General features: G+C 45.4%; 10 protein-coding genes across 10 annotated transcripts; 7 read left to right on the forward strand and 3 right to left on the reverse strand.

The window, feature by feature from the left end:
• Nucleotides 1-522: 522 nt before the first annotated feature.
• Nucleotides 523-1,259, forward strand: N7471_003593 (uncharacterized protein; the record flags this gene model as incomplete). Its single annotated transcript, XM_057276313.1, has 3 exons — nt 523-610; nt 894-1,052; nt 1,114-1,259. Coding segments are annotated over 3 exons (393 nt in total), but the record flags the coding sequence as incomplete, so codon positions are not given.
• Nucleotides 1,260-3,046: 1,787 nt separating this feature from the next.
• Nucleotides 3,047-3,617, reverse strand: N7471_003594 (uncharacterized protein; the record flags this gene model as incomplete). The annotated part of the gene is made up of 2 exons (XM_057276314.1): nt 3,047-3,378; nt 3,455-3,617. 2 exons carry the CDS (start codon nt 3,615-3,617, stop codon nt 3,047-3,049), a joined length of 495 nt encoding a protein of 164 aa, XP_057135924.1.
• A 2,331-nt stretch (nt 3,618-5,948) lies between these two features.
• Nucleotides 5,949-6,377, forward strand: N7471_003595 (uncharacterized protein; the record flags this gene model as incomplete). Its single annotated transcript, XM_057276315.1, has 1 exon — nt 5,949-6,377. The coding sequence occupies one exon, from the start codon at nt 5,949-5,951 to the stop codon at nt 6,375-6,377; it is 429 nt and encodes a 142-aa protein (XP_057135925.1).
• Nucleotides 6,378-10,404: 4,027 nt separating this feature from the next.
• On the forward strand, nt 10,405-10,889 carry N7471_003596 (DUF504 domain-containing protein; the record flags this gene model as incomplete). Its single annotated transcript, XM_057276316.1, has 2 exons — nt 10,405-10,570; nt 10,627-10,889. 2 exons carry the CDS (start codon nt 10,405-10,407, stop codon nt 10,887-10,889), a joined length of 429 nt encoding a protein of 142 aa, XP_057135926.1.
• Nucleotides 10,890-11,055: 166 nt separating this feature from the next.
• Nucleotides 11,056-12,224, forward strand: N7471_003597 (MIF domain protein; the record flags this gene model as incomplete). The annotated part of the gene is made up of 2 exons (XM_057276317.1): nt 11,056-11,445; nt 11,502-12,224. 2 exons carry the CDS (start codon nt 11,056-11,058, stop codon nt 12,222-12,224), a joined length of 1,113 nt encoding a protein of 370 aa, XP_057135927.1.
• Nucleotides 12,225-12,681: 457 nt separating this feature from the next.
• N7471_003598 (Appr-1-p processing) lies at nt 12,682-13,544 on the forward strand (the record flags this gene model as incomplete). The annotated part of the gene is made up of 3 exons (XM_057276318.1): nt 12,682-12,838; nt 12,904-12,962; nt 13,029-13,544. The coding sequence occupies 3 exons, from the start codon at nt 12,682-12,684 to the stop codon at nt 13,542-13,544; spliced, it is 732 nt and encodes a 243-aa protein (XP_057135928.1).
• A 411-nt stretch (nt 13,545-13,955) lies between these two features.
• Nucleotides 13,956-14,771, forward strand: N7471_003599 (CENP-X/MHF2 family protein; the record flags this gene model as incomplete). Its single annotated transcript, XM_057276319.1, has 2 exons — nt 13,956-14,567; nt 14,629-14,771. 2 exons carry the CDS (start codon nt 13,956-13,958, stop codon nt 14,674-14,676), a joined length of 660 nt encoding a protein of 219 aa, XP_057135929.1. The 3' UTR covers nt 14,677-14,771.
• A 33-nt stretch (nt 14,772-14,804) lies between these two features.
• Nucleotides 14,805-15,281, reverse strand: N7471_003600 (uncharacterized protein; the record flags this gene model as incomplete). The annotated part of the gene is made up of 1 exon (XM_057276320.1): nt 14,805-15,281. The coding sequence occupies one exon, from the start codon at nt 15,279-15,281 to the stop codon at nt 14,805-14,807; it is 477 nt and encodes a 158-aa protein (XP_057135930.1).
• A 518-nt stretch (nt 15,282-15,799) lies between these two features.
• Nucleotides 15,800-17,112, forward strand: N7471_003601 (MIND complex subunit MTW1; the record flags this gene model as incomplete). The annotated part of the gene is made up of 3 exons (XM_057276321.1): nt 15,800-15,994; nt 16,111-16,437; nt 16,516-17,112. 3 exons carry the CDS (start codon nt 15,800-15,802, stop codon nt 17,110-17,112), a joined length of 1,119 nt encoding a protein of 372 aa, XP_057135931.1.
• Nucleotides 17,113-17,178: 66 nt separating this feature from the next.
• On the reverse strand, nt 17,179-18,359 carry N7471_003602 (dihydroorotase; the record flags this gene model as incomplete). Its single annotated transcript, XM_057276322.1, has 3 exons — nt 17,179-18,111; nt 18,177-18,256; nt 18,305-18,359. The coding sequence occupies 3 exons, from the start codon at nt 18,357-18,359 to the stop codon at nt 17,179-17,181; spliced, it is 1,068 nt and encodes a 355-aa protein (XP_057135932.1).
• Between the last annotated feature and the right edge of the window lie 916 nt (nt 18,360-19,275).

Consider the following 19,275-nt stretch of genomic DNA (forward strand, 5'->3'; position numbering starts at 1 on the left):
ATAATAGTCTCGACTTTAGCCTAACCTAGAACCCTTATACTATCTTCCTATTATAAGGAGGAAAATGATACGCTAAAATAGAAGGATATTAACCTATATATAGTAAAATATCCTAATTATCCTAATACCTAACTTCTTCTTATAAGGGCTAGGTATAGGCTTAATAAGGGAAAGAGAAATTAAGGAGCCCTATAAGTCCTAGTCTTATACTATTAATTATAATTAAGTCTAACTATCACTAGGCCTATATTTATATATACTAAAAGAAACGATAATCTCGGACTATATGTTATTTAGGATATACTTATATATACCTTTCTTAATAATATATTTATAAGCCTATATATTAAATGCCCTTAAGATATTTAGCGCTTTATAAAAGTTCTAGACTATCGCTATAGCACTCCTATTTATTTTAAGGATAGTCTAAAAAATATCCCTATTTTTAGGCGCGCTATAAGAATAAAATACGGAGCTTAGGCCACTAACTATAAGGTCGGCTTTTTATATTTATAGGTATAGGAATATAAAAAGAAGGCTAGTGTAAAGGCTAGATTTATAGATAAGGGATCACTCTATAAATACTATAAAGGCGCCGTTAAAAACTTGAGTATAACGAAGAGAATCTAGAGATCGATAAATTAGATACTAATAAATTTTAGGGAATCTTAATAAGCACTCACGTAATATAATTATAGGTCATCGAAAAAGTGTAACGTTTTCAAATTATATATCTATATTTAATAACACTTAATCAATTTTTATATAAACTCTAACGAGGGATTCTTTATTAAATCTCGTATGCTATAGAAATCTAATATGAGATAAATTAGCGCTATAACACCTAAATACTAAGTAAAAAGAGTCTATCGAAATAGATACCGAACTTTAAGACTTAAAAAAGGCGGTTAAGTTAACTAGAGATGAACTTATATCGGAATTCTATAAATTAAAGAAAGCGGAGGGAGCGTTAGATAGGCGGTTCACTAAAATAAAGCGACTAATAAAAGATCCGGACGAGATAAAAATAATTAGAACGCCGCGCTTAAAAGGTAGCCTAGGAGGAATTCTTCGATAGTATTAGAAACCGGATTATTAAGTAAAACTAGTAAGGTACTCCGGTCACTTTTACTCTAGACGTTAGTTATATTCAGCCGGAAAGAATTGCCCTTACTAAGCTTAAATTTAAGAATAGGGATATCGATACTATCGATAATACGGAATTAATTAAAGACCGTATTCGATCTCTCGAGCTATAACTAAAAATAAATAGCCTTTATATACCTAAGGTATTAAAAAAGCGAATCTTATTTAAAGGTGGACCGAAGAAAGTATCGAGATAAGTAGTGGTCCTAATAGAAAGCTTATCTAGGCTAGAATGTCCTATATATCTAGGGAATATAGGCTTAGATCCTATCGCTAGGCGATATAAGTACTCACGAAAGGACATACTTTAGGTTTATTTTAAAGGTCATTACCTACCGGACCTTTTCGAAAGCCTAGGTCGCTAATATAATATTCCTAAATATTTAAGTGTTTATATATCTCTTCCTAGATATAAGAGCATCTAGCTAGGTATTATAAGATTTATCTTTGATTATATTAATTATATTAACCATTTTATACTATCCTGCCATTCGTTATCTTTTTCGTAGACAGAAATCCGATTTTCGATTCAGGGGTTGCTTCGACGGTGGGTGGTTGAACTTTCAACTTAGTATTAACCGGCGATAGCGAGGTTTATTGATCTTAACAAATATAGATCATATTATTGAACGATTCCGGGCTCATAACTGACAGAAATCTGGCTGTATGACAACGTATGGACAAAATCAGATATATTGGAATCTCTAACTAAAATGACAAAACCCGCGTTTTCAACAATCTGGGCGGACATAGATGACTAACTGTAATATGCACTTTTGTATGGTATGGATGGTACCATGTGTCACATGATATTCAGGGTATTTTACCCTGTTTCCACCATGTATTCAATCTTAGTATTCGACAGTGGGCGATGAATAATGCACTTGAGATCTAGATCAAAATACCTGTGACCCATATGGACCGTAGTCAGAAGACCGAGGACCCTTATGGTCACTAAGCCAGGGTGGCCGCCAGTTGACAGCTCTAAAGCCCACCTAAACTAGGAGCCGTGGACGTACGTCCAATGTGGACCTGCGTCCACGGCTGTCGGTAATTGGCCTTGAGTCAACTGTTCTGGATCACGAGACCTAGAACCAAGGCAGGATGGCCAGGGGGGACGCCAGTTGGCAGCCAGAGGGCTCGCCAGGATCATGGGCCATGGTCGTACGACCAGGCGTTTCGAAAGGAGTCACACGTGTAGAATCCAGCCTTTTTAGCCAATCCTGGGCTGAAATCCGATGGTGTATGCGGGTGCCAAGGAAGTGCGGTTTCGGGCGGATCCAAGTCAACCAATAATGTTATGCCTGGAATAAGCCAAAAGGGTCCGTGTGGTGTCGCGCGCCCAGGGGTGATTCTCACCCGACTCTCACCTCTTCAAACAACCACAAACACCTCGGCGACAACGGAAAGAACTCACAACACGCTACAAAATCAGTCTGAGGATTGTTTCATATCGCTTCTAAGGTTACTATATAATTCCCTTCCATCTCAACTCTAGTATATACGACCACAGGGTGTGGAGAAGAGGGCTTCCCGTTCGCTTAGCCGTACTTAAGCCACATTATGTATGGCAGAGCTTCCTTCTTCAATCACTACTTCTACGCAGCCCAAAACAATACTTCATTTCTAGCTTCTACATCCTCACTGGATTTCCAGTTATAGATTCAACGGTGATGGACACTAGCTTTGATCCATTACGAGTGCGGAAATCTTCAACCGAAAAAGGAGCTGATCCGGCACTTGGGCCAACCATGGTAATTATCGATGCCTCTGCGACTAATGTAATGACTGACTGGGCAAGTGCCCCATGCTACCATATTTTCCCCAATGGCCTATCTGTTTTCAAATGACTTCTCAGAGTCTATCAGGAAGTTCGCATACCCGTTCCCCTCACCATGTGTTAAAAGGCATTGATATCAAAGCCGTCCCACAAAATCCTTCCATACTCAAGTTCGCGGGTAACTTTTCCATCACTATTCCACCACATCAAAGATATGTTGATCATACCCGATGAATCGCCCTTCTTTATTCCAGGAGGAAGGTTGGGCTTAGCTGCTTCAGGAGGATCATGCTTCAATGTAAACCATACAACGTGCTCCATAACCGAAAACGAGCCAGGCTCGGAACTGCCGTAGAGCGAAATGGCCTCAACTGAGAGGTTCGTAAGAAGATCGCTAAATCCACTGTTTTGTTGGAGCCAAGCCTTCTTAGGTGACCTAGCAACACCAAGGGCTATATAAAATTAAAGTATTAGAATGGTAATATTTGAATTAAGAAGGGAGAAGGGAGAAGGGAAATTAGCTCTTACGGATATCGGTCATGTGATAATCATCAGCCATGATACTTTCTAGCCCTTGGGCATCGGCACTGACAAAAGCATTGAAGTACTGATCCAAGCGCGCCAGCAATACCTTATCATCATGGTTTTGGATGCGGGTATTGTTCCATGCGGGCGAGGCACTCGAACTCATGTTGTACGATATGTGATTTCGGCGGTCTATTTATCGCAGTAGTTGTTTTGGGAGGCTTGATTTTAAGGCAAGTCTTGATCCGGAAAATGATAGAGATGGTTTGGGACGATGAATGAAGGGCTCTTGCTCCAAGTATAAATACCCGAAGCTCGCAAGACCGGTGTGAATTTCACATAGTAATGACATCATCTATGACATTCGCTATATAGCAGTTTTTCATCACATTTTTCATCACATTTTTCATCGCATCATGCATTGTGGCGGTTTTCTCCTTACAATGTCTATAACTAGTCTTGTTGCGTGATTTAAGTTCTCTGATTCCAAATCCGGGCCAATTTGGGGTGTTCACTATCTTGTGTGGGGATTGATCATAGACCAAGCGGGATCAACCTAAGTTTGCAGACGCCACGGCACGGGCCTAATGAGTGGGGCCGTCTCCCAGCCAGATCGTTTCTCCCCGTCTCCCAAGGTTACAAATAGCATATACTGTGTATGTAACTATGCATAATGGCACCCTATCACAACAATAGTCCTTATATGCGAAAATAGGTGTCTATTTCCACGGGAAATTATTGGCTTCGATATCATCACCATTATGTCAAAACTCAAACAATTCATCATCAATGCTTATTTCTTATGCAACAAACCTCAGATTCGATGAGCCTAGACTGTAACTGCATGAAGCGCTAAGAAGTAGGAACACTAAACCGCATTGGGTAATTCGCTGTCACCCGAGAGTACGGAGTACACACAGCGAAGTGGACTGATAAGCCCCGATAAATCGAGGTGAGCAATAGTAGCAAGGGTAGGCTTCATCTCAATAGCAAAGTGCCAGGAGCATAGTAGTCCGAAGCAATGGGTAAAGCCAATTATAGCAGGCATGATAGCGAATAGAGGCGGTAGGCCAGAGAAAGACTAAACAAATTGCTGATCCTTCGTCGTTGGAGCTATATCTCTGACACTTTCTCCAGTAAAGAGCTTTTCGGAAAGTTAGATAGAGATATGCCATTACAATTACTAGATCGATGCACTACTTATAAGCCGACCGTTATAGTGCTAACGCTCTGACAAATGTTTGAGTGAATTGGCCTCGTATCAAAATATGTAGTCCATTACTGCAATAGTTGTCAGAATCTGCGGGAACTACTTTCGAGAACTTGAGTGATGAAACATTGCCGAGCCTAGAGGATTATTTCCCCACCACTCTGCCAATTAGTTTTGAAGATCCGCATATGAGCTCTATAGATGATCTCTCTATGGACTTGAGCGATGAAACATGGCCGGGCCTAGAGGATCTTTCTCCACCGCTCTGCCAACTAGCTTTGAAGATCCGGAGATTAGCTCTATAGATGATCTCTTTATGGAGTTCATACGCTTTGGTGACAACTATGTGTAGAGCACTGACCAGGTGATATCGTATCGTTGATACCGACTATTGCAAGAAACGAAGTTGCTTGGCGTCAGACTCTTCGTCATTCCTGGATATTTCTTGCACGGCTAAATGATGCTAGATTGACAGCATATTGGTTGGTTAGAGACTTAAATGTTGAAATTTATCTTTCTTCACGTGATATACTTTCCATAGCAAGCCCTAGGTCCGTGGTCAAGAATGGGAGTGATTAGACTTTGCCTTCTTCATGCAGGAATTACGGTGTAATCCCCGACTTTAACGGAACCACAACTTCATTTATTATAATTTCAATATCTGAAAGCAAACCAACGCTAAAATGACAGCGGGAAATCTTGCGACTATAAGGCTCTGTATCTAGGTCGAGATGCCCTTACAAAAATCATAGAACCTAATATCAAGGTCATCAGCACTTTAGACATACATTCCCTCAACATGACTCCATGTGTATGTTTGTAGCTCACCGGCTCGTCGTTTGAATCGGTCTACCCCTGGTCTCGCTCATTGCTCCAACGAGGACTGGCGCTTTGGCAAATCCTCTTAGGATGTGGTGATCCAAATACACTTCTATCCCAACAGCTCGATCTGGTAAAGGCATCTTTAAAGAAGTCTCAATCCCACCAGAAAGCTAGAAATCAACCGAGAAGTAGGAAATAGATTCTTGGAGCTTCTAATTCAGTCCTATCTCCTATATCTGCAAATAGGATGATAGCAAAAAGGGATGAGGCTGATACTAAGAAGCTCCAGAGGAAGCATGCCAAGCAAGCCAAGGAATTTGAAATTGAACAGCAGGCCCAAAAGGCAAGGGATTTAGCTGAGGCTGAGCATGAAGCATCAGTGGCGGCAAGAGATAGTAATGGTGGTTATTTGTAAATAGTGTGTTGAATGCATTTTTAATTGAAAATCTGGGATCCGGTGAGAATATGGGATCCGGTGGGGCCCACCAACACCGGGTAGGTGGTGGTAAAAGGCATGGCCAGCTGCTCCTTGAATTCGGATTTCGCGTATACGAATATGAGAGCGATGTCTTACCGAGCATGGCCACCTCTTTAATGGACGAGCTGAACATTACTACAAGTCTCTGCGGCATGCGGTTTGTCGTTGGGGGATCGGACGGCATGTCCTCTAGAAGGTCAACTCTAGGAGGCGCTATCATTCTAGGCGAAGAGTATTTTGGTGTTACTGTACTGCATCCTTTCATTGAAAGGCATCAAATCAATGAGTCCGATGATGATGATCAATCCGACTTGAGTGATAGCGACGATAATGCTTCTAGTATGGATATCGATTTCTATCTAGAAGGCATTACTCTAGATGCAGACACAATCTATCTCCTAGAGTCTGAGTCTTAGGGAAGATTTGTGGGTGCCATTCCCTAAGTATTAAGGTCGAGGTATTTCTCGCCGTATATAGATTGGGCTCTCGTGAAACTAGAATCGACCACTAGCCTACTTCTTAATTTTATAACCCTTAATAGTAAGGTTGTCGTTCTATCGAAAGTATCGGTGACCTTCCCTAAGAATCTAGTATAGGCAATAGTGAATTTAGCTACACCGATATAAACTAGAGTTTCCCCTATTATACACGGGCTATTCTTACCTCATTCTAGGCTTTAAGATACCTAGATATTAAATATAAAACTAAGTGAGTGCTAATATAACCTTTCCTATAGGGTTTAAAACTAACGTTTTTTAGTAAGCCCTTAGAGATTCTGGTATATAGGTCGTGGACCCTAAGACTGAATTAATATTCGGTATTATTATCGCTAGATTAGCACTCACTAAAACCTCATTTATTTTACCTATATAAAACGTCTTTAGTGAAATATAGGAGCGTTTCCTAGGTATATAGTTCCCCTTATCCGGTGATCTACACACACTACTTAAGGTAGTTAATCTTAAAATGCCTTAAATTGCCGAGCTAGTAGTGACTAAAAGCACCTTAATAGAGTTGAATCTCGTGGGCTATAAGGGTTAGAGTCCACTATCATTATCGTGTTCTAAAGGCTCTAGTGCTCTTATGGCGTCTTTACTATAAGTAAAAACCGACCTAAACCGCCTATGCTCCCTATCGACTCTACCGTTAAATCTTGCTATATATAGGGGTTTCCTAGAAGTCATACGGATATTACTAGATTTTAGCGTGGACCCTAATTTAAGAGGTGTGTTTTATATGAGGCTATCGCGTAAGCTGGATTAAGGCGCCGACGTCAAGGAGGGTGGGTATTTTAGTAATACACTTCAAGCCGCATCTTTAGGAGGCTATAAAGATATGGTCTAGATACTACTAGATCGTGGTGCCTATATTAACGCCAATGGTGGAAGGTACGGCAACGCACTTCAAGCCGCATCCTCAGGAGGCTATAAAGAGGTGGTCTAGATACTGCTAGATCGAGGTGCCGGTATCAACGCCTAGGGTCGATTAGGTAATAACGCACTTTAAGCCGTATCCTTAGGAGGCTATAAAGAGGTGGTCCAGATGCTGCTAGATTGTGGTGCCGATGTCAATGTCTAGGGTGGGAAGTGTGGCTATGAGCTTTAAGCTATATTAGTTAAGGGATATTAATAGGTTGTCTAGATCCTACTAGATGATCGAGGTGCTACGGATCTATATACGGCGTTATTCCTAGCGATTCGCACTAGGAGTAGGAAGATCACCAGGCTCCTTCTCGAGAAGGGGGCAGACATTTTGCTCTTTAGCCCTCGGTTAAGTGGTTTTTCTAAACTAACTATGAATGTGAGGGCCCTCCTAATGCCTACGGTCGTCACTAGGCCTCTAGGGTCCGTCTTATAGAAATATAACCATTTTGTTAGGGTAAAGACGGTGCTTTTCGAATAGGTGATAGTAGAGAGCTTCTAGTATCACGGACGCCCCTCTTCTCTAAGCGATACTATTAGCGGGCTATTAGTGTTTCCGAATAGGCGCCTATAGACGATGTCGGATATATATTCAAGTTTAAAGGGGATTAGAATGATTTGAGCGATAGAACATTTGACCTGAGAGTCTGGTTGATAAGGATGGGAAGACTTGCTACGGTGAAAAATCTCGATGCTAAGAAAAGTATAATATAGGCTAGATGATATATTAAAGTCTTTCGAGATGGTAATATTGTCCCTATTGAGTGGTTAACACTACTTAGAATAGCTATTATAGAGTATATATAAACTTTAAATGCGACCTGATTATGGTCCCGTGTATATGTATTTTCGTTTATAATACTTATACTTCGAGCGCGATCCAGATAAGTCGCAGATCTGGGACACTCGACGCATTCGTAGACTAATAAACCATATTAACCATGCTCGCGACTAACTGGTATCTTCGATAAATTTTTTTTTTTACTAACGAACTGCACGCCTATATATCGTCTGCGCCTAGTTTTATCACCCCTAGGTTGATTGAGCACTGCTTGCCAGTCGTTCTATATATACGGAGATAAACGCCCTCTTTACTATCCCTAGTCCGTATGACGTAGCAGAATAAACCACATTTTATTAGTTTATCTCATCCTCTATGCCAATCAATCGTTAAGGTAACGAGAATTTCTGCCATAATAAGGCGCCTTTGATCGGGGCTATATGTTACGAGCCAGTTCTTTGAACAGAAAGAGTGCATTCAACGAAAATACTAAGTACAGAGAGAGAGAAGAGAAAGAAAAAGGGGATTGGTTGGCCCAAGGCCTTTTGTGGGGCCTTGGTGCAAAACTTGCAAACACCATCCTCCAAGTGGCTCAACCTGGCAGGCGGTCAGCAACGGCAGAACTACAGTCGTCAACTCTAGATCGTGACACTATATAGATCTCTAAGGTGCGGGCGACCGCGTCCCTAAGATCATACTATAATGATGCTACTATTCCTAGAGAACTATATATCTGCGCTTCATTCTACACCTAGTATCACTATCACTGATTTGAATAGGCTCTACTCGCTAGTCGTTCTATGGTTCGAGACCGAACACGAAACGCGTAAAACCGGACCACACCCTCTTCACCTCTAGTCCGCACGATAGGTTCCTTATCCTTCCACCTCGTCCTCTATACTAATCACTAATAAAACTAATAGGAAATGAGGTTATAAGGGCCTTTAGTGATATAGGCGGGGACGCGTAGATACCTAGAATCGATTACGCGATACACTAATATAAATCGTGGGGAAAGCGTTTGCGTATAGCCTAGGTCGTCGCCTCACCGCTTTATATATCCGAAGGCCGTCCTAGGCCCCGATATAACCGCCATAGAGTATTATAGTCATCGTAAAATTAAATTATCCCTATTTAGTCACTTGACTACGCTAACTAAGTAAGAACCCGCTAGCGCGAATCACGGCTAAGATAGTCTGATCAGTCTATTAAACTAAGTAACCCCATCCGGTCATCTTCTATTCTAGATTGAGGCGAGCGCTATTAGCTAGGGTCGATAAGGCTCTCGCGCGGTGTGTCGGCCGTAAGGCAGATTTATAGTCCCGCTATATAGGGATGATTTTCCTAAAAGAGTATAGGGCGAATGCGCCTATATACGCAGAGGTCAAATATAGGCCGGCCGATTGACATCTAGCGCTATGATCGGGGCTGAGGAGGAAAATAGGGCCGGACGAGGGAGGGTAGCTTAGGTTGTAGTCGCGGGGTCGTAGAAGAGCCGACGAGTCATAGGGGAAAAGGGGGTGGCAGTGCTTAGGAGCTCGGTGATCTAGGCCAATGGCAAAAATGCCTCACCTACGAGGCGTGGGAGAAAGGAAGGCGAAAAAGAAAATCGGAGTTGTTGGATAGAGGCAGGAAGAGCAGGGGACTTATATAGAACCACGCACGGGAACGCAGACGGACGAAGAGCGCTAAACCAAAAGGGTTAACACTAAACCTAAGAGGGTAATTCGCAGTCCCCCTCCGATATGGTGTAGTGGCTAACATCGCCGTCTCTCACACGGCAGCCGGGGGTTCGATTCCCCCTATCGGAGTTTCTTTTTTGTTTCTTCACCATGTTTGATTTTTAATGGGTATCTTATTTTTGTATCTCCGTAAACTTTTCCAAGTAACGAGAATGTGATTGGTCGCTCCTGGTGGAATCCCTGAGTCACCACAACTTCCTAGGCCAAGCCACGATTGCATTCTGAGTCATTGGCATCCCTGCTTTGTTTGGCCTATCACTAGAAGTTACCTAGGTAGACACTAACTCCGTACGTACTACTTTTATGACTGAGTGTGAATCATTCCAAGGTTACATTTCCAGCCGCACAAGGCTGAGGCCCGCAATAGCCAAATGGAGATAGAAAAAAAAAATATGTGTTCGGCCTATGCCATTAAGGTGGTATATAAGTCACTCAAATTTCCAGGTTAGGCAGTGAAAACCAACTCGAAGATCCCGAAATTCTTGAATCATTAAAGACTATGGCTTCGATTAATCCGAGCGAAACAGATGCCAATAAAATTACGGGAAAAGAGGCATCCCCATTCCCATCAGAGTCAACAAGCTCGCCTCAAAAGCGGGATCAGCGAAGTGTTTCGCCTGAATATGATCCTAAGGCTGGTGAAAACAGACTACGCCCGGCTGGAAGTGGGTAGTTGGGTTAAGACATGTATACATCGCCAAGCCTGACAATCAACTTACAGACATTATCAATCGCATTACTTGGGATTCGGCGTTTGAACGCAGCAACTATGTCATTGGATTCGTGGACCGGTTTGAAGGACAATTAGAAGTCACTATGGGCAGTTGGAAGAAGGAGACCACCGACGAGGAATTCATTCCACAGCATCGGGTGTTGTATATCAGACACACCAATGGGGAGATTGTTTGGGATCGAAGGAGACGTATCGACAAGATCTTTTTGAGTGGAAACTCAGCGTTCAGCGAATTGGCCTTTCTTGCCTGAAGTTGGTCCTACCTTCGCACCTTCCGCGAATGTCTTTTGTTTACTTTTTATGTCCCTTCCAACTTTGGAAGGTCCAGTCTTGTCTCTTGTTTCTGTGTCTTCTTATAACATTTCAACTTTCATCACATACTCAAATCCCCCCCCCCCCCCCAAATTGACACATAAAATGGACCCTTCCAAGAAAAAACCGTCTTTGCCTCGCTTGACCACCAACATTCCCCTACTACAGAAACCCGCCAATGCACGCAATACTTTACCAAAAACACTCCCATATGCCAACGCACCCCCGATCATCATGCCTGAGAGGCCGGCGAGGACTTCATCGATGTTCAAGGATGACAACCATGATGAGGAGAACATCGTGCCCGTCACACGTTTTGCGTCAGAGAGCATGCCTATCTATCTTTCCCAGAAAAGTGTGGACGATTCGCCGTTAACAAAGGTGAAGAAGTTGTACTACGAAGACGCATTTACGGCCCGTGGATCGCACAACTCCCCCAAGGACCGCGTCACTCATGAATCTGTTGTTGTCGTTGAGCTCAAGACCAACACAAAGGTTTGTGATGCGCTGACATCTGCTCGGTGACCCCTCTCTGCTAACCTATTAACTAGGTGAAGGATGATGCACCCAAGTTACTGTCAGATTTCGCCCATTTCCTTGCCCAGGTCTACCAGCGTCCGGAGACATCAATGCTAGTTACCATCGACCAGAATGCTGACTTGCTTTTCGGAAATACATCCGGTTCGGCGTACCTGTTGAAGATTACTGCTCTCTCGAGTTTGATCAGACCCCTTACCAACCTCCGTAACACGGGCCTAATCCAATCAACCGTCCAAGAAATGTTTGGCATTGGGCCTGACAAAGGAGTGGTGATCTACACGCCAGCGAGTGAAGACAATCTTGCAACCAATGGGACGACTGCCAGGAGTGAGATCGACCGCCTCGAACGAATTGATTCCGGCAATAACTCCTCGATCTTCAAGTCTATCTCGCGATCCATGAGTCGTCGCATGAAATCGAGCAGCGGCAACAGTGCTCCGATTTCCCTCACTTCAGTGATGAGCCCTGACATCGCAACCCCTACTTCAACTTCTCCCATCGCTGTTGCTTCAGGTCAGGCCCCTCTGCCGAGCCCAAACCAGGCAGATGACAAAAGGCCGATAGAGTCACCAAAGAGGGAAAAAGTCCTGCAGGTCTCATCCAAGGACGAGAAATCCGAACGAACCTTAAAGAAGAGAGAGAGCTTGAAGAGTTTTGTTAACCGGCGTTTGGGCGAATTGGGCGAACTGACCACAAAGAAACCATTCACAGCCACAAAGGGAAAGAAGGATTGACTTCTGTTTGAGAATCGCAAAGTGAAATGGACAATGTATTTGATTGCATTGGGGTCTTTTCTTAACGGGCCTCGACATGTGGCTTCGCTGTATCAAACCATTCATTCTATATGATTACACTACGCATCCTTGACCATAGTGCATAGAATCTTACTCTTAGCACAAGAATCGAGTTAAATGGCCTGTTGCCAATGTAGTATGTATTTTCTTCCTTTTGCTTCCTTCGTTTTTAAGGATTCTGTATGTCCTTCCTTTTTTCAAGTTGTTAGAGATGCGTTGCCTTGCGAACCTCACATGAGACTGTAATTGTTTAGATGATAAAACACCCAAATTTTGCTCATTGATGCTCTCTTATAACATTTCCCCTTATACTGTCCTCGCTTCCCTTAACCCTTCGTAAGGAGCATGAGAAAATTCCAGTTTCTTCGTTTGCTTTCTCCGTCCACAACACAATATCATGTCTGACACAGGTGATAATCAGGCTGCCACGATTGACCGCACTGATAGCGATGAGTCGTTGATCTTGATGACCTCGTCTTTGCCTGTTACCGTTAACTTTGTCCAGGAGACCCCTGGTGACCTGTTCGACGCCCCCAATGGGGCTGCTCTGATCCGTGGGAACCCCTCATTTAGCGACCCTTTATTTTACCTAGAGTCCTCACTAACCTTGTCATTTTAGATGCGTGCAACTGCCAGGGCGTCTGGGGCGCAGGCATTGCCCGTGCATTTCGTGAGCGGGTTAGTCAATCGTTAAATCACTCACTTGGCGCGACAACCTAGAGCTAACAAGACGATGTTTAATAGTATCCTGCCGCCTACAAAATCTACCGCAACCACTGCCTCATTTACCAAGGCCACCCAGTCACCAACATCATCACCGACCTACGCAATGAGGACCCGCAGCCCTCGCTCGTTGTCCACCGTCCCCTCGGAACTGCACTCATTATCCCACCCCAGCAGAGTGACTTCACCCTACACCGCCGGCGCCATTGGATAATTTGTCTCTTTACCTCGGAGAAGTACGGCAGCCGCATGGATTCGGAGGATATGATTGTCAATAGCACTTTTGCTGCCCTACAGGACCTGAGTGGACAGCTACGAGTTCTTTCCCAGCAGGCTTCCGAGACCGGTAATGAGCGACCCCAGAGTCTCTACTCCAGCCGTTTCTGCTCTGGTTTGTTCAACGTTCCCTGGGAACGCATTCGTAAATTGATCAACACAGTTGGTCTGCGTGTCAATGTGTATTACCCATTTGAGGCCAGCAACCGCCGCGCTCGCCCCATTCGCATGGAGCATCCCAGCGAGAGTCACCAGGGCTGAGATAGTCAAACGATTTGCTTCCTCCCCCCGGGGCCATCAGCAAGGGTGTTGGCTCGTGGGTTTTGGCTCGTGGGTTTCTACCTGGTGTGGTGTTGAGGAGCGAGGGTTTAACGCCTCATTCTCATTTTATGATGATAATTGAGGCCAGTAACCATGGAGAGCATGTACGTAACTTTGATACACGAAAAGAAGAAGAAGAAAAAAGGGCTGAAGAAAAGAAACAATCTTGGAGGAGACAAGGCTGTCTGTCGCCAGTAGGAAAGTAGGGCCTCGGCTCATCACCTGACAGCGCGTACTGTAGATCGCGCCCGCGTCCCCCGATATCTCTAATCACCACCCTCACCATTGCCTACTTGTGATTCCTACCATATTACCCATCGCGCACCTTCTGCAGTTATCTAGGATACCAAGATGCCCGGCGAACCTCAACCAGCTCAAAAGCGCCCACGACTCCCCTTCAAACCTCCCAGTCGCACGACCAGCGCGGGGCCATCCAGCTCCGTGCAGAAGGCCAAAGGAAAAGCGAAACAAACCAGCACAAAAGCCTCCACGTCCACAACCGTGCCCAAAACAACAAAAAGCAAATCCAAGACTCAGAGCAAGTCCGCAACCCAGAGCAAATCCACAAGCATTGGGAAACGCCCCAGACCCGATTCTCCAGTAGCCAATGCCAATGCCAATGCCGCCTCCGAATCCGAATCCGAGTCCGACTCCAATGGATCGAGCCGCAGTCGCTCGCGCTCGCTCTCTCAGGAGCCGGACTATATCCTTGCTGAAATAACAACTACAAACCCAGCAGAGGACGTGACGTCTAGCGACCCAAAAATACCTACAAAACTGCTCACACGCCTGTTGCATCAGAATTTCCAGAATGAGAAAACTAAGGTCGCGAAAGATGCCAATAGCGTTGTCGCCAAGTATGTTGATGTCTTTGTGAGGGAAGCCATTGCCCGAGCTGCTTATGAGAGGGCCGAGTCAGATGGAAATATTGGGGGCAGGGGTCTTGGGGACGGGTTCCTTGAGGTATGTCTTCATTCTTTTATCCTCCAATTGGCTATCCTTGGTATTCTGATTGATAATATAGGTTGAAGATCTTGAGAAAATGGCGCCGCAGCTTACGATGGATTTCTAGCCTCTGCGTCTCTCCTACCAAGGGTCATGGCGTTGGGTCAAATCCATCATGTATTAGGGCTTATTATTTATTGTTCATGATACCGCAGCATCAGCAGAACACATGCAACACTTTTAATTCAGACATCTTCAAACGCAAGAGGCCCGCAAGAGTGAAATATCCCTCGGGTTCACATACTCAGGTGGCTTTCCAACGGTATGATCCTCAACAAAAGGTGGCACTGCCTCGAAGCCATTGACATTGTGAAACAGTGCAATATCCCTGTTAACCCTCTTCGATAACCACCCATTCGCCGCATAGGCCGTGTTCTTTTTGCTGAGATGAACAACAGCAACGGGGAGCTTGTTCTGCTCGGGCAGATGGCCGAGCTTGGCGTCGTAGGCTGTGTGACAGATGTCGAAAACGAAGAATACCCGCGTTCGCCACTTTTGAGCTGCCACCAGCTTTGTTGCTGGGCGAACTTCTTGTGGGATGTAGAGATGGCTTGCTTTGAGGAGGCGGATGGCTTTTGGCAGGAGAGCCTCTGGGTTGTTTTGGGCTTTGGATATCTGAGAACTCCGGTGCGAGACGATGACCAGGACTCGGAGGGGGTTTCCCTGGGACATTGTGGGCTGGGAATGTGAGGAGTAGTCCCTTTGGAGGTTTGTCTGGATGTGTTCTTACTGGGTATAGATAAGATAGAAGGTTTGGATAGTCTCTACGACTTTTCAGTAATTTCTAAAGGGTGCACTGCTACATACAAAGATTTCTCATGGTCCTCCAGCAGAGTTTAAATAATTTTGTTTCCCTACAGGTAGGAGACACATGGGGGCGGGCAAAGTCGGTGTCTTACCTAGACTAGATGATAACCTTCCAATGGCCTGACAGTCTGATCGTTCAAATCAGAACATTTCCCAGGGGATGATCATCTGCCACATTGTACAAAACATGCTGACAGCCAAGTGCAAGGGTCTTGCTTCAGCTGGATATCAACGCTGCCGGGTACCTGGTGACTGGGTTGAGAGGTCGGGATGGGACTCGTCTGTCAGTCTGACATTAAATTATGTACAATATAGCAAACCCGCAGTGAGCATCGGAGATGATAAAATAAAAGCCAGAGAGAGAAAAGACAAAGAATCCAAGTATGATTAAACGAGAGCTGGATGTCACTAAGAATATTGTAGTTGATAGTCGACGGAAGGCGGTGGCTAGTGGATTTTCCCCCGCGCGTGTTTTGTTTCTTCAACGCGTCAAGCCCAGCCCCGAGAAGACCAATCTTTTCGCGATGGATGATGCGACGACCTCCTTGCTCACTGAGCACTTCAGTTACACACCATTGGTAAGTCGATCGAGACCGATACGCATTGACTCGTGCTGCACGCGCGACCTGCGACCTGCGACCTGCGACTCAGGACCCACCCCTTGCAACTAGGAATATCGCTGACAGCTCCCTAGTCTCTTATAGATGACATTATCAACTCGATCAACAATTTGATCTACCAAGCGATCTCTAGCTTGGAGTCCGGACTCCTCAATACTCCGCCTGAACGGCTCGGTTTCTCCCATGACAGCAGTGGTCCCAGCATCGCGGAAACAGACGAGGATGGCAATGTGGTCTATCCCGAAGCGAAGCTAGAGATCGAGAATGGATTGCATCAGCTGGAGACGCTGCTAGAAGCCAATGTTGATAAGGCCTTCGACAAATTCGAGATCTATGTGCTGCGCAATATTCTCACAGTGCCCGGGGACTTGCTCTCTTGGGTGCGGTTGAAGCACTACGAGGTATGTGGAGTCGCAGATTTCTAGATCTGAATTTGCTTGTTTTTGTAATAAGGGATATGCTAATGCGCATTGTGGTAGGGTCTCTCTTTCGGATCTTCACCAGACACACCGACTCCAGAAACCATACATGCGCAACGTAAGAAGTTGTTCGAGACGAAGAAATTAAATCGGTCGCTAAAAGAAGAACGCGCTCGAAACGACGCGGTCATCTCACAACTACAAGCTATCCTATCGACAGTTGAAACGGCGAAGGCAGATGGTGTGTCCAAGACGGCCGAAAACACACCAGTGGATTTGTCCTTCTTGACCTCTAGCCCAGCTGCACGCCAGCTCCGTGTTGGCGTCGATGCTGGGCCGAATGCTAAACCCACGCCTCTTACAACCAACACTACTTTCATTCTCTCGCAGCTGCCCGCATTGCAGACGACACTTGAGCAGCTCCGGCCAAAATTGGCAGCCCTGCCCAATGCAACGGTGCCGATGGAAACCAAGTCCAAGAGAGATGAAAGAAAGGAATATATCGAGAGCAGAATTCGACTCCATCTCGAGCGAGCTGGTCAGCTTGCTATGGGCGATGACGGCAATCCAGTGGTCGCAGGTCGCAGAATCGACATCAGAGAGGCCCATGCCCTTGAAAGCGTGGCAAACATGCTTACGCAAGACAAGTCTGTGTAAGAGGATGTGCATGTGAAAATTGTTTTGTACTACGACTCTATTATTGAATATGTACTGGTCGCCTTACTAGGACCAAGTGATGCTCCATGTTTCCTGGGTCTTTCTGAAGGGGACCACGTCAATCTTGTCTGACCGGAGGATCTCCGAGATCTTCTCGCCTTTCCTCTCGATGGTGATGAATTCCCTCTGCTCCTCCGGGAGGCCATAAAAGGCCCGTCCAAACTTGCTCATGAAACCCTCGACAACCTCTGGCGTGATCTCATCCTCCTTGAGGATACCGTTATCGCAGGCCTGCTCAAAGGCATCAATCACAACCTGAGTGGTGTATGGCTGGGTGAAAACGCCGGCAGCGATCTTCTCGCCACCACGCTTGGATGCCGCCGGGTGCGGGGCGCTGTCGGAGCCGAAGAAGAACTTCGGGTTTCCTGAGACAGCAGCACGGAGAAGGGCATCGCGGTCGGCTGGGGTCTTAGCAACGGGCTTGCAGAAGCAGAATGGGTCGCCAGCCCATGAGTCGATGATAATGGATAGGTGATGAGCTGTGATGGTACCAGAAACTGTGGGGCCGCACTTCTTTACAGCCTCCACAGCCGCAGCAGTGGTACAGTGCTCCAAAATGATGCGCAGCTTGGGGAACTTGGAGTGCAGCTCAAAGAGCTTGGGAAGGAAGCGCTCTTCCGCGGACAAGACCGTCACATCGCCTCCAGAGGGACTTTCTCCATGCAGGTTCAGAATCATGTCTTGTCGCTCCATCTCCTCGAAAACGGGGTAGAACTGCGTGTAGTCGACCACGCCCGAAGAGGAATTGGTCGTCACACCGGCCGGGTAACTCTTGACACCAACGATGCCGCGCTTCTTAGCTTCAATGATGGTCTCCGGGGTCACGGTCTCGTGGAGGTACAGCGACATTAGGAAATTGACATTCGGCCCGAGGGCTTGGAGGCGCTTCTGGTAGTCCAGAGCACGGTCGACGGTTGTGATAGGTGGCACAAGGTTGGGCTATCGAGTGTATTAGACATAGCTCAAAAGACAGGATTTGTTCCCCAATAAAGGAATCCCCTTACCATAACGAAAACGGTGTTCACACCTCCCTGTCGAATAGTGGGAGTCACCAACTCCATCATTGGACCATCGCGAAGATGGACTATCTTTGGTCAGCTTGCCTCTATTAATGCCCGGAATTGCTTAGTACCATGAAAGTCGGCCGAGGCGGGGAGCTTTACTCCCTGCAGCTTGGAGAGAGGCATGATGAATTTCAAATCAAAATCAAGCTCCAATTGCAAAGCCTATGATATGTTCAAAGAGAAAGTCGATCTTCACTTTTGCCCCGCCATTTCTGGAAAAGTTCTGCCGACGGCGGTGGCGACCCCAGCTCCAGCCACGGGAAAAGTCGTGCACATTTTGAGCCGTTTTTATACCGCATATACTCTACCTACACACCAACAGGGGGGAATATCTAAACATAAGACTACCAAAAAGTCCTCCAAAAGACCTTCAAAAAGGCATCTAAACTACATCGTTTCCGAAAAGTCCGGAAACAGCTTATATTAAAAATATTTCACTGCAACAATATTAGAGCATAGTAAGCAAAGGGGATTGGAAAGAAACTTCAAAAACGTCAAAAGAAGACTTTTAAAAAAAACAGACAGACAGAAAGACAAATTGAAAGCGTATTAGCCAGACGGAATGTATTAAACTATTCAATCCTGGGCTTTATAGCTACTTAGGGTCGTCGTTTTGGGATTTATTCCGACCTGAACCCAAAACCAACAGTCCACTCACAGAAAGCAGGCTGCTGATGTCTGTGCTTCCTTCTTTTGCCAGTAGAAAATCAGCATTATCAAGATCTCGTAGCAGTTTTTCAATGAATTCGGCACGGCCACTAGCATTGAGAATGTTCCCGATCGCAGCATGTACCGCTAGAAACCCTGGGTTTGGATCTCTGAAGCGGGCGTCATGATTCGTGAGAGTAATAAACGTTTCCCTTGGGTATTTCACAAGGTTAGAATGATTCGGGAATCGAGGCAAAAGGAAAAGAACTAAGAGGCTTGAGGCGATTGGAGGAAAAATGAGAGAAGTAGAAAAGTCGGGCTGTCATACCTAGGTAGTCATGTGACATCTGAGAGAGTCGCATATTGGCCTTGTCACGTCTTTTCGGTAGTC

This window comes from Penicillium samsonianum (assembly GCF_028829775.1).
Source record: "Penicillium samsonianum strain IBT 33392 chromosome Unknown utg000003l_segment0_segment0, whole genome shotgun sequence".
Taxonomy (NCBI): Eukaryota; Fungi; Ascomycota; class Eurotiomycetes; order Eurotiales; family Aspergillaceae; genus Penicillium; species Penicillium samsonianum.